Raw genomic sequence first — 12,226 nt, forward strand, 5'->3', positions numbered from 1 at the left:
AACTAAGTAACATACACTTACACATGTACACCATTTATTTGTTTTAGTTTATAAACTTTTTATAGCCGCAAATTCATCCACATCTCTAATCCGCTCATCTGTGGATGTCACATCCAAGTATCCAAAGGGTAACAGATTGAACGTGGATAAAAATCTCAAATCCCCAAGTTATGTGGTGATACCAAATAGGCATCTACCCATGGTTGTTCAGCCCTGGCCAACTAAGAACATGGATGCAAGTAAATCAAATTTGGTTGGATATTACCTTCGTTAAAGAGTCAACCAATCATGATCGAAGTAATAGCTCCTGACCCACCACCTTCAATAAGAAAAACATTAAAAGCCAATGAGTGGGAGTTGTTAAAATTACATGGTGAAACTGACAAAAATGAAATTGCTTTTTGTTTACAACTTTTCCTTTTTTTCATGTCTGATACCATTTGAATACCATTTCCTATCAATTCTGGTTAAGCAGATTCATTCATTTGCAAAACCATGTGATTCCACTATACAACAATACCTGTATATTTGGAACCAATTCAGACAAAATGACATACCCCAGTAAAGACAACTGTAAGTAATTAACTAGGTTCAAAAAACTTAAACTAGTTCTCTAGTTTGTCCTGAACTGCTAAGAAGGGAGTACTGTTTTTTCTTCCTTGAATTTATCAAATAATAACAATTTACTTGAGGATTTTGATAAATGTGTGTCTGGAATGGATTAACCTTTTGTCATGATCATTCTTCATTGACAACACCGTCTTTAGTCTTTTAATAAGTTGCTGGTTAAATTAGAAATAGTAATTAACGCCAGCAATGACAACCCCCCTAACAACCAATCTAACTCCATCTCCATGTGCTTTTTCTCCACTCTATTAATCAAAAAATTAAAAATCTTTTTACCCAGAATTATGGAACTAAGCAAGAAAACTGAACAAACACGAATTGCGTTTAGGACAGTTTTGTCTATAATCACAACTCATCAACAACTAGTAATCTTTTGACAAATGTTAAAAACAGAATTGGAGATTTTGTCAACCACTTGCATTGCATTACCCATCACTCTCTGTACTGTACTCACATAAAAAGAGGGGAAACAAATAACAAGGAAAGAGCGATCAGATTGCAGTTCGTTCTTTTATGGAATCTGTAATGCACAGATAAAATCTCGGATCTAGAATTTTGTTCTTATTGACTGTACTGTGTGGTATAGGTTTAGTAAGAACATGACTGTTTCAGTGGTCTCTCTTTTGGGTTTTCTTTCTTTACTTTTGGTGTCTAGTACTGCTACATCAGATCAAGAAAGAGATAGGATCAAGGAATTACCTGGTCAGCCAATCAACGTTGGCTTCTCTCAGTACTCTGGATATGTGACTGTTAATGAGAGAGCTGGACGAGCTCTATTTTACTGGTTGATTGAGTCACCGACCAATCGGAACTCCGCATCGAGACCACTCTGTCAGAGTTTTGGTAAAACACGCCTTACCTCTTTTAGAGAGATAATGGGCATATATATATTATTATGGTTTTGGTCAATTAAGGAGAATATCCTGTGACCGTAAATAAGATAAATATCTTCTATTACACCCCCTTAGTCTGAGCGGGAGAGGAACAAACGCTAAGACTAGAACGAAAATTAATAAATAACTGTCTTGGAAGACCCTTAGTGAAAATATCAGCATATTGATGTTCGGAAGGGATGTGCAAGACACGAATATCACCAATACGAACCCGTTCACGAACAAAGTGAATGTCAATCTCTACATGTTTCGTGCGTTGATGTTGAACCGGATCACCAGACATGTAGACAGCACTCACATTGTCACAATACACCAGAGTAGCCCGCTGTAATGGCATATGTAACTCAAGAAGTAAATTCCGTAGCCAGGTTGTTTCAGCCACAGCATTAGCGACACCCCTGTATTCGGCTTCAGCGCTGGAGCGGGACACCGTTGCTTGACGTTTGGAAGACCAAGAGACAAGATTGTCTCCAAGAAAAATACAGTAACCAGATGTTGATCGGCGTGAGTCAGGACAGCCTGCCCAGTCAGCATCGGAATAGGCGGTGAGGCCAGAAATATTCGAAACCGATAGAGACAAACCATGATCAATAGTGCCCTGAAGGTATCGAATAATGCGCTTAATGGCTTGCATGTGTGGCTCCCGAGGGGCATGCATAAATAAACATACCTGCTGAACCGCATAGGATATATCCGGTCGAGTGAAAGTGAGGTATTGTAACGCTCCAGCCAGACTGCGGTATAAAGTAGGATCCGAAAGTGCGGGTCCAGAGGTAGCACTGAGCTTAGAGTGTGTGTCGACCGGAGTTGATACTGGATTGCAGTTTGTCATGGATGCACGAGCAATGATGTCCTTTGTGTAGAGTGACTGAGATAAAAACAACCCTGAGGAAAAACGAGTAGCAGTAATACCCAAAAAATGATGTAACGGGCCAAGATCAGTCATAGAAAATTCCCGTTTCATCAGGTCGATAAAGCGGGCTAGGAGAGCATCAGTAGAGGCAGTGAGTATGATATCATCAACATATAGTAATAAATACGCAGTGTCCCTGCCGGACCGGTAGATAAACAGAGATGGATCACAAACACTACCCTGAAAACCACAACCTGTGATGAAAGTCGCAAACCTCTGGAACCACGCCCGAGGCGCCTGTTTGAGACCATAAAGAGATCGTCGAAGACGACAAACATAATCAGGACGAGCGGGGTCAACAAATCCCGGAGGTTGATGCATATAAACTGTCTCAGACAAGTCGCCATGTAGAAAAGCATTCTTGACATCTAATTGGTGAATCGGCCAAGATCTGGATGTGGCAATGCTGAGAACGGTACGAATGGTGGCAGGTTTAACAACCGGACTGAAAGTCTCAAAACAATCAACTCCAACCTGTTGCGATTTACCATTGGCAACAAGACGGGCTTTGTGTCGCTGTAATGTGCCATCTGCATTAAACTTGTGACGAAATAACCACATGGAACGAATAACATGAGCTCCAATAGGTCGTGGTACTAAGTCCCAAGTGTTAGTTTTTAACATAGCAATAAACTCATCTAGCATGGCCTTGGTCCAGTTGGGATCCCTAAGAGCATAAAGGTGAGATTTAGGCAGATTGGAGATATGCTGTTGTGTCTGAACATTGAGATTCAATCGGTGAATGGGACGGAAGATGCCACGGGAGGCACGAGTAATAGGACGAGTTGAGTTGGCTGTAGTATCAGGCGGTGTGGAAGATGGAGGCGTGACTGCCTGGATAGTGCAGTCAGGCGCTGTTGGAGTGACAGTAGGAGAACGACGATGAGGAGGTGTGTAGGGCTGCACTGCAGGAGAAGGTGCATGTGCAGTGGTGGAAGGTGGTGGAGCAGCAGTTGAGCGCCGCTGTGTAGCGGAAGAGGAAGCTGTGGGGTAGCGGAAGCGAATGGGAAGAAGAGTGGAAGGCAGTGCGGAAGAGGAGTCTTGACAGTTTGATGGAATAGACACATTGTCCTTGAATGGAAAAACGTGTTCATCAAACGTCACATGACGAGACAAGATGATTTTGTGAGTGGCTAAGTCGAGACAACGATAGCCACGGTGATGTGTTGGAAAACCAAGAAAAACACACCTAGTGGAACGAGGAGAAAGCTTATGAGGATTAGTGGCGGACAAATTTGGATAGCATAGGGAACCAAAAGTACGTATATGAGAGTACGTTGGTTGACGTTGATATAGGATGGATACAGGAGAAGAGAAATTTAGGATTTTGGAAGGAAGAATATTGTGGAGGTAGACGGCCATATGTAGGGAGTCGGCCCAATATTTGGGAGGCACCGAAGCATGAGACATAAGCGTGCGAGTGATGTCATTGACACGACGAATCATTCGCTCAGCTTTTCCGTTCTGAGGGGAGGTTTGAGGGCATGAGAAACGGAAAACTAACCCATTTTTCTGAGCAAAATCATGAAAAGAAGAGTTGTCGAATTCACGACCCATGTCACACTGAAAAGATTTGATTTCTCGTTCAAACTGAGTTTTAACGAAAGAATGAAATTCCAAGAACTTGGTATAAACTTGGGATTTTAATTTGAGAGGATAGATCCATAGATAATTTGTGAAGTCGTCTAACAATATAAGATAGTAATTAAAACCAGTTTCAACATGTAATGGTGAGGTCCATAAGTCGCTATGAATGATATCAAAAGGGGCAAAAGTGACAGAATTTGATTCAAAAAATGGCAGACGAACATGTTTACTAACTTGACATGAATGACAAAGTTTGGTAGACTGATTTTTATTAATTTGAATGGAAGAGTTTGCACGTAAATTATCTAAGACAGCTTTCCCTGGGTGGCCAAGACGGTTGTGCCAAATATCATGAGAGCACACGGCAAGGGATATAGGACGAGACAGAGACAGAGACAATGTTGTAGGTGATACGGCAGAAGCAGTAATAGGGTAAAGCTCCCCGGAACTGTTACATCGAAGGAGAAGCTTCCTCGAATTCAAATCCTTCACAGAAAAACCAGACGGATCAAATTCAACAGACACATGATTATCAGTGGTGAATTTACGAACAGAAACCAAGTTTTTGATTATGTCGGGAGCAACAAGAGTATCTTTGATCTTTAGGGTGCGAGATGGAATATCTATGAGCTTGGTACCAGAGGCAGTGACTGGAATACTGTGACCATTGCCAACTAAGATGGAGTGAATATTACTAGTATTAAAAACAGTATTTAAAGTACCTGAATCCGCAGTGAGATGTGATGTGGCCCCGGTATCCATATAGAAATTGTCATCAGGTGAGTATAAACTCATGGAGCTGTACGCTTCGGCAATATCCGTTGGTTGTAGATATTCAGTTGTGGGAGTGAGGAGAGCTTGATGTGTGCGGGCTGGTAGTGTGTGGCGGCCACGCCCACGCCCACGCCCATGGTTCTGGCGACCACGGCCACGCCCTGGTGCTGTTGAGTACGAACCCCAGTATGGGACATGATTGTTAGGAGTTCTTGGGCCAGCAGTTGGATAGGCGCTCGGTGGAGAAGCCCAGCGAGCAGGAGCTGAGTACGGTGTGCTTGGGCCAGCAGTTGAGTAAGATGGATAGGCCCAGCGAGCAGCAAACGGGTGAGGTGTTCGTGGGCCAGCTGGGGTGGGCAGGAGAGGAGCTTGGTGGCCCAAATAGGAACTGGGCTGGTCATCAGGAACGGCTTGAAAATCCAGGCGGTGTCCAGAAGAGAATGGACTGTGTCGTTGATGAAGAACAGCCGTAGCATTGGAAGAATGGGCATCGTTTGCAGCTGTAAGAGCAGTATGGAAGCCGGAGTTTGATTGTTGTGCACGTCGAATTTCCTCAGTGCGCAGTTGAGATCGAGCGGCGTCAAACGATGGCATGGATTGTTGAATAAACGAGGCAACGGTATTATACTCCTCCGGAAGTCCATTGACAAGTTGTATTATCAATCGATTATCGTTCATGGGAAAATCAAGGTCACTTAATCGATTTGCAAGTGCCTTTAACTTATCACAGTAATCATCAACATCATTGCAATCAATAAATTTGAGATTTACAAACTTACGTTCAAGAGTTGCGGCTCGACTACCTTTGTTGTCTTGGAAAAGAAGTTGAAGATGGTCCCAAATCTCTTTCGCTGTTTTTCCGGATTTGAGAACAGTGAGCATCAAATCTTTGGCCATGGTGGAGAACATCCATTGGCGGCAGAGAGCGTCCAGTTGAAGGACGGTGGAAGCGTCTAGATCCGACGGCGGGGTTGATGCATCTATAAGAAACATTAGGTTGTGTGCTTGAAGATGGAGTTTGAACAAAAAGACCCATGAAGAGTACTCATCCTGTTTGATGTCTAAAAATATGGGTATAAGGTTTTTGATATTAGTAACGGTGAAGACCGGGTGTAGGGTTTTTTTATCACCCGCCATGGAAGTTGTTAGGGAAGAAGAAGAAGAAGGATCAATCTTTGGCTATTGATACCATGTCAGAGTTTTGGTAAAACACGCCTTACCTCTTTTAGAGAGATAATGGGCATATATATATTATTATGGTTTTGGTCAATTAAGGAGAATATCCTATGACCGTAAATAAGATAAATATCTTCTATTACACTCGTTCTATGGCTTAATGGTGGACCTGGTTGTTCATCTATTGCGTATGGAGCTGCAGAAGAAATTGGACCTTTCAGAATCAATAAAGATGGGAAAACACTCTACTTGAATCAATACTCTTGGAACAAATGTAAGTAAAAGTAAATCAACATACTTTTTCTTCATATATTCTGAAAAGATGGATATTTTAATTTCATAACGGAATTCTTGGTGGCTTGGCAGTGGCGAATTTGTTGTTCCTCGACTCCCCGGCTGGTGTCGGATTCTCCTATACAAATTCCACATCTGATTTGTATGATTCTGGTGATAAAAGAACAGGTAATTTATACACATGGTAGATTGGCTATAGTTAAACATTGAAACTTTAGGTGATTTTGGGATTTGGATTTTCTGATATTGTAGCTGAAGATGCATATATTTTCCTCGTCAAATGGTTGGAAAGGTTTCCTCAGTACAAGCATAGGGCTTTCTACATTGCAGGAGAAAGTTATGCAGGTAAAAACTTTCCTCAGTTAAATTGAAACCTGATTTGAGCTTGGCCTAACTAGTGCCATTTGATATCTGTTTCAGGTCATTATGTTCCTCAGTTGTCTCAAATTATACATGAGAGAAACAAGGGAATTCAGAATCCTGACCTTAATTTTAAGGGTTTCATGGTAAGCGAAGAAGTTTCAGTGAGTAAATGTATGTTTCATTAGATATTGATATGTAATGTAAATGTGCAAGTAAACACTAATAGATGAATGCTTTTTTTATAAACATATATTCAGGTCGGCAATGCAGTTACTGATGATAATAACGATTATGTGGGTACTTTCGAGTACTGGTGGACTCATGGATTGATTTCCGATTCTACCTATCAAACGCTAAAGGATACCTGTGATTTAGGATCTTCAGAGCATCCTTCGGTTGAATGCACTAAGGCTCTCAGCACGGCAGAGACAGAACAAGGGAATATTGATCCTTACAGCATATACACACCTCCCTGCAACAATACCTCAGCTCTCCGCCGCAGCTTAAGGGGACATTATGTAAGCTCTCACTATATCTTTTCAGTTGCTTCTGTAATTGATTTAGACCTTTTTACTTACTCGTACCTAAAATCTAGTACACTGTACTACACAAAATAAACAACGTTCAAGTGCAGAAAAAACTTTATACTACTATATCAGACAGAAAACAAGAGATATGTGATATGTACCTTGTAACCCTGGTTAACTTTGTTTTCTGACACTATTCCCCAAACTCTGCACTCTTGTTCTTGTACCATCCACCACATGATATTAAAATCTGCACTCATTCCAGTGGAGAACTAAGATAGACGATTGGTGAGTACATACTCGCACACAAGTAATTTCAAACCCAAATTGGAGCATTCTATATATTTCAAGGACTGAAACTACCAGAGGCTTTACAACTGTTCTATCTGTTGAATTGCTCGCATTAGATATTTTCGTTATGCCAGCCGTTATACACTTTTATCAGTTAATATTTATTTGTTAAAGTTGCTATTTGCTTTTAAGACAATCTCACACTGCTCGATGATATCAGCCTTGGATGACCAGAGCATATGATCCCTGCACAGAACGACATTCTAAGGTGTACTTCAATCATCCTGAAGTGCAAAAAGCATTTCATGCCAATGTTAGTAGGATTCCCTATGCTTGGGATACTTGCAGGTAGTTTTGCTAACTGAGAACTTTATGTACTTTCTCTTCGTTGCTATGTCCGAGCTCCATTGGTTGACTTTGTTCCCCAAACAGCGACACCGTTGGAGTATATTGGGATGATTCACCGAGATCCATGCTTCCTATCTATCAAGAACTTATCGCAGCTGGCTTCAGAATCTGGGTATTCAGGTAAGTTCTATCTTCCCATTTTTGCTTGGACATAAAATCTGGCTGTGGAAACAAGTTCCTATCCTGCCTAAGTGCTTCCTGAGTCCTAGTATTCGATAATGATTTATGTCTTTATTCATCCAGTGGAGATACAGATTCAGTAGTGCCTGTAACTGGAACTAGATATTCAGTCGATGCTCTCAAGCTACCTACTTTGCTGAACTGGTATCCCTGGTATGACAAAGGAAAGGTTAGTCTTTAGATAGATAACAACACCAATTTTTTCCATCAATGGCAAATAAACACCTTTCATAAACTGTTTTTCTTTCACATTTCTGATGTAGGTTGGTGGGTGGAGTCAGGTATACAAAGGACTCACATTTGTAACAGTGACGGGTGCAGGGCATGAAGTTCCACTTCATCGCCCTCGACAAGCTTTCATAATGTTCAGTTCATTCTTAGGAAATAAACCTATGCCACACTCAGCCATCTAGTCCAAGCTCCTCTTTTCAAATGAGCATAGTCTATCAAAAAAAACAAAGAGCTTCTTACAAGAATCGAAATGAAAAAAAATAAGAAGAGGAGTACACGCAAACGCTATCAAGTTCATGGCTCTTGAGGAACGGATTAGCCTCCCGATGCTTTAGCTCTGATTGAGCAACTTTTAAAGATTTATCAATTGGTGATTATTGTTGTGCAGATTCATGTAAATAATTCGGATGAAATTCAAGAAATGGATTCGTGGTCACTCAACTGTATCACGAAATGAAGTTAATGTATTATGCCATTTTCATATGTAACAATTCTTTGCTAGAGATCTTCACCCCCTACATGAAAAACAGACCTGATTTTTTTTGGTAGTTGTTGAGTTACACTTTTTTTTTAAAAGCGACAAATTAGAAAGTTGTAATTGGCTTAAAGTTGTGTTCATACTGAAATACGTTCAGGCCAACTTTTCCAGACATCCCAGTGCAGTGTAGCATTCTAGGTAAATCTCTGCTCACCTCCACCGATCTTCAGACAAACTTTGCAGGCTTAAGCATGCTTTGTCCCGACTACTCGACTTGGGTATAACAATTGCAGAATCATATCTCAGTGTCTCACTGAAGAAAACAAAAAAAATTGTCAATGTTAATACAAACAATGCCATGCATCCGCTATCAGTTATCTTCTATATCTTTCTCATCAACTCTCAGTGACTACTATCTTTTTAAAAGTAAACGTACCAAACTCAATTTCAACATGGGCATTTGGTCTAGTGGTATGATTCTCGCTTAGGGTGCGAGAGGTCCCGAGTTCAATTCTCGGAATGCCCCAATGTATTTTTGCTCCTTTTTCTTCCCTCATTCCTGAGCTGTAAATAAACAATGCATGTTAGCTAAAGTGTAAAGTTTATCAACTAAACCTGTCTATATACTCCATATTTTAGACCTCTCCCACGCGTACATGATCTGAATATTCTATCACTAAGAAAAAGGTACCGTCATTATTTAGCAACACAATGATCACAAAGAAAATTTACAAAGTAACAAATCAACTTTGGCAAAAAGATGGATATTAAATACTGTATGTTAAAAGTAAAATGAAGTTGCCAAAAAGAAGTCATACCTAGATACCATTTCAGGCATTGGGGAGCTAATTCGTAAATGAAGCTTCCCAAGTGAAGAGTGAAGCCCAACAATGAGGTGAGATCAATGTAAGGTTTGATAGAGAGTTGGACAAACCAAGTTTTGATCTCCCAGTGACACCTCCTAGGTACAGGCTTCCTTTATTGGCTTCTAGATCCTCAAACTTGGAGAGTTGTGTAAATATTCCATTGCTGCACACAAGTTCTATGGATAGTCCCACATCTTTAACTGTGGCCAATGCTGTTGAGCAACCAAATGTTGGTCCACAAAATTCTTTTCTTGCCTTGAGACTACTTCAATATATTATTCCGTGACAGCTTATAAAATAAGTTCCCCACAAACAATGTTCAAAAGTCACCAAAGCTGCAAAGAGGGGTCTCTGATCATGTTATGTTAATTCTTAATAGATATGGTAGATTCTTCCGATACCATCTGAGAGAATCTCTCTACCAAACTAATCTGAAAAGGATTGTAACTAGTGATGAATACATACCTTGTAATAACAGGAGAAAGTACTTGAGAAACAAAGAAAAGTTGTAAACACTTTTGTATTTGAATTCTGGGGCAATTAGGAAGGAGGGGAAAAGAAAAAGAAAAAGAAAAAAAGAGAGTGTTGGTGCTGTTTTCATAGAAACTCTGTGTCATTTCTAAAGATAAAGGTGATCAAGAATAAGACACACAATGTTCAAAACAAAAGAAAAAAAAACTTAAGAATCAAAGAAACAGAAACCAACAAACAATTGCACTGGTACTGCAAGAGACTTGAGAGAGAAAGATATGTATAGATTCAGTACCACAGTGATAGGTTTACTGAACTTATTAACTCTACTAGCATCAATACCCGTAATGGGTGCAGGTTTATGGATGGCAAGAGGTACTAGTACAGCTTGTCAAGAATTCTTGAGAACACCACTTCTTTTCATTGGTTTTATAGTTCTCTTAGTTTCTCTTGCCGGTTTTATTGGAGCTTGTTTTAGGATAGTTATGGCAATGTGGATATATCTAGTAGTGGTGTTTATCTTGATGGTTACTATTTTGTCATTTATAGTATTTGGGTTCACAGTAACTAGCAAAAGTGGAGGAGGATTTGAAGTACCTGGTAGAGTATACAAGGAGTATAGGCTTGACCATTACGCTCCATGGATGCGCAATCGTGTGATGAACCCTCGCGATTGGGAAACCATCAGGAGCTGCATTTTGAGTTCAAAATCTTGCTCAAAAGTTACTTCTTGGACACCTCTTGATTATCTCCAACGAGATCTGTCTCCCATACAGGTTCTTATTTCTTCCAATTCTTCTTTCTGTGAAGCAATCTGGACCATATAACCTTAACTGAACTTCAAAAACTTGAGATGCAAACAAGTAATTATGATTAGATAGTTATCCTTTCAAATAACCTTACATGAGATAGTTTCAATTAGCAGCTGCAGTTAATACTATAATGCTCAAAAAAAAATAGTTCACTTGCACCAAATTGCTAACCGCGGTAACAAAAACACGCAGTCTGGCTGTTGCAAGCCACCAAGTTCATGCAATTACGCAATGGCTACAACATCAGGTCAGGACCAGGACTGCTTCAGGTGGAACAACGCTCAACCACTCCTATGCTATGAATGTGATTCGTGCAAGGCAGGGCTGTTAGAGGAAGTGAAGAGAAGCTGGAACAAAATTGTTGTCCTTAACATCGTTGTGCTTCTCTTTCTTATAGCCCTTTTTTCAGCCGCATGGTGTGCTTACCAGAATGTTCAGAGAACAGAGACCGATCACCCCTATGGCGAGAATCGTATTACAAAAGCCCGTCCCAGATGGGACTACTACTGGTACTTCAACTAGCTAGTTTTATATATATTATTCTCCCATTTACTCATTCCTTGTTCCACTTGATAGAGCTTTAGAAAACCTAATTTGAAGATCTTAGTGTATTAACTAATTTTCCTAACTGATAAGAGATGCCTTTTAATCGATCCTTCTTCTCAGGTGGAGATGGTGGAACGAAAGAAAAGAACAGATTTATTAGCTAGCTGGAGGCTGGAGCTGTCTGTACACCTCTCTTTAGTCTAGGACATGGGCTCATTCTGCAATGATGATGAGGATTTGGAGAGCAATTTCCGACGTGTATAATCAGGGGTATTTTTGATTAAAATAATCTTTGTAAGCAATTGGGCACTTCACTTTAGAGCTCAAGTATGAGCCTGTTTATCTAAATTCAGAATTTTCTGAAGCTTACTCACTTCTAATTAAAATCCTGCTTTCTGTGATTTTGTCGAAAAATTCAAAACTAGGAGCGAGCACAACCTCAAATTAAAAGAAAGCATGTAGATGATAGAACCTGTTTTGTTTGTGTAATAACTGCATCTTTCATCTGTTGTTTCTGGGAGTTCCTGAGAAGTATTTCAGATTAAGAGAACGTTGCAAACATGTTTACAAAACCTAAATAAAGGTAATTTCACTCTAAGCTGCCTGCCAGGTCTTTTTACAGTTTAATCCCCAAAAAAGGGTGCTAGTGCAAAGTTTTCACATATTCGAGCCATTCTACCTCCTGCTGCTAGTGCAGATTTCACCCTCAAGGAAACACACTACAACCTAAATTACTTCCCAAAAGGATGGAGATGATATTATACTCATCTCAACAACCATAGTTAATAC

At 40.2% G+C, this 12,226-nt stretch overlaps 2 protein-coding genes, 1 long non-coding RNA gene and 1 other non-coding gene across 6 annotated transcripts; 3 read left to right on the plus strand and 1 right to left on the minus strand.

Moving 5' to 3' along the window:
* Positions 1 to 913: 913 nt before the first annotated feature.
* Positions 914 to 8,780, plus strand: LOC113310504 (serine carboxypeptidase-like 27). The gene is made up of 10 exons (XM_026559200.1): positions 914 to 1,452; positions 6,113 to 6,244; positions 6,337 to 6,432; positions 6,517 to 6,609; positions 6,685 to 6,770; positions 6,885 to 7,145; positions 7,666 to 7,793; positions 7,878 to 7,973; positions 8,097 to 8,202; positions 8,297 to 8,780. The coding sequence occupies exons 1-10, from the start codon at positions 1,227 to 1,229 to the stop codon at positions 8,444 to 8,446; spliced, it is 1,374 nt and encodes a 457-aa protein (XP_026414985.1). The 5' UTR covers positions 914 to 1,226; the 3' UTR covers positions 8,447 to 8,780.
* A 166-nt stretch (positions 8,781 to 8,946) lies between these two features.
* LOC113310505 lies at positions 8,947 to 10,806 on the minus strand. The gene is made up of 4 exons (XR_003341177.1): positions 10,677 to 10,806; positions 9,561 to 9,943; positions 9,179 to 9,306; positions 8,947 to 9,055 (listed from the first exon to the last, which is right to left on the minus strand). It is a non-coding gene; the product is annotated as an uncharacterized LOC113310505 (long non-coding RNA).
* TRNAP-AGG lies at positions 9,197 to 9,268 on the plus strand. The gene has a single exon. It is a non-coding gene; the product is annotated as a tRNA-Pro (tRNA).
* Positions 10,187 to 11,976, plus strand: LOC113310503 (tetraspanin-6-like). 3 transcript variants are annotated; one of them, XM_026559198.1, is made up of 4 exons: positions 10,204 to 10,454; positions 10,629 to 10,855; positions 11,084 to 11,400; positions 11,558 to 11,972. In XM_026559198.1, the coding sequence occupies exons 1-4, from the start codon at positions 10,358 to 10,360 to the stop codon at positions 11,595 to 11,597; spliced, it is 681 nt and encodes a 226-aa protein (XP_026414983.1). In that variant the 5' UTR covers positions 10,204 to 10,357; the 3' UTR covers positions 11,598 to 11,972. The 3 variants fall into 3 exon arrangements, with proteins under 3 accessions (XP_026414982.1, XP_026414983.1, XP_026414984.1); XM_026559199.1 differs by having other exon boundaries at positions 10,206 to 10,454; positions 10,644 to 10,855; XM_026559197.1 differs by having other exon boundaries at positions 10,187 to 10,855; positions 11,558 to 11,976.
* Positions 11,977 to 12,226: the final 250 nt, after the last annotated feature.

Source organism: Papaver somniferum, chromosome 9 (assembly GCF_003573695.1).
Source record: "Papaver somniferum cultivar HN1 chromosome 9, ASM357369v1, whole genome shotgun sequence".
NCBI classification, from domain to species: Eukaryota; Viridiplantae; Streptophyta; class Magnoliopsida; order Ranunculales; family Papaveraceae; genus Papaver; species Papaver somniferum.

What these genes read in the sequence shown, in the direction of transcription:
- LOC113310504 (XM_026559200.1), top strand. Translation starts at nt 1,227, where the DNA reads ATGACTGTTTCAGTGGTCTCTCTTTTGGGTTTTCTTTCTTTACTTTTG. An exon ending in TTCTGGTGATAAAAGAACAG is followed by an intron (nt 6,433 to 6,516) that starts GTAATTTATACA and finishes CTGATATTGTAG; the next exon opens with CTGAAGATGCATATATTTTC. An exon ending in TTAATTTTAAGGGTTTCATG is followed by an intron (nt 6,771 to 6,884) that starts GTAAGCGAAGAA and finishes ACATATATTCAG; the next exon opens with GTCGGCAATGCAGTTACTGA.
- LOC113310503 (XM_026559197.1), top strand. Translation starts at nt 10,358, where the DNA reads ATGTATAGATTCAGTACCACAGTGATAGGTTTACTGAACTTATTAACT. An exon ending in GAGATCTGTCTCCCATACAG is followed by an intron (nt 10,856 to 11,083) that starts GTTCTTATTTCT and finishes AAAAACACGCAG; the next exon opens with TCTGGCTGTTGCAAGCCACC. An exon ending in CCCAGATGGGACTACTACTG is followed by an intron (nt 11,401 to 11,557) that starts GTACTTCAACTA and finishes CCTTCTTCTCAG; the next exon opens with GTGGAGATGGTGGAACGAAA.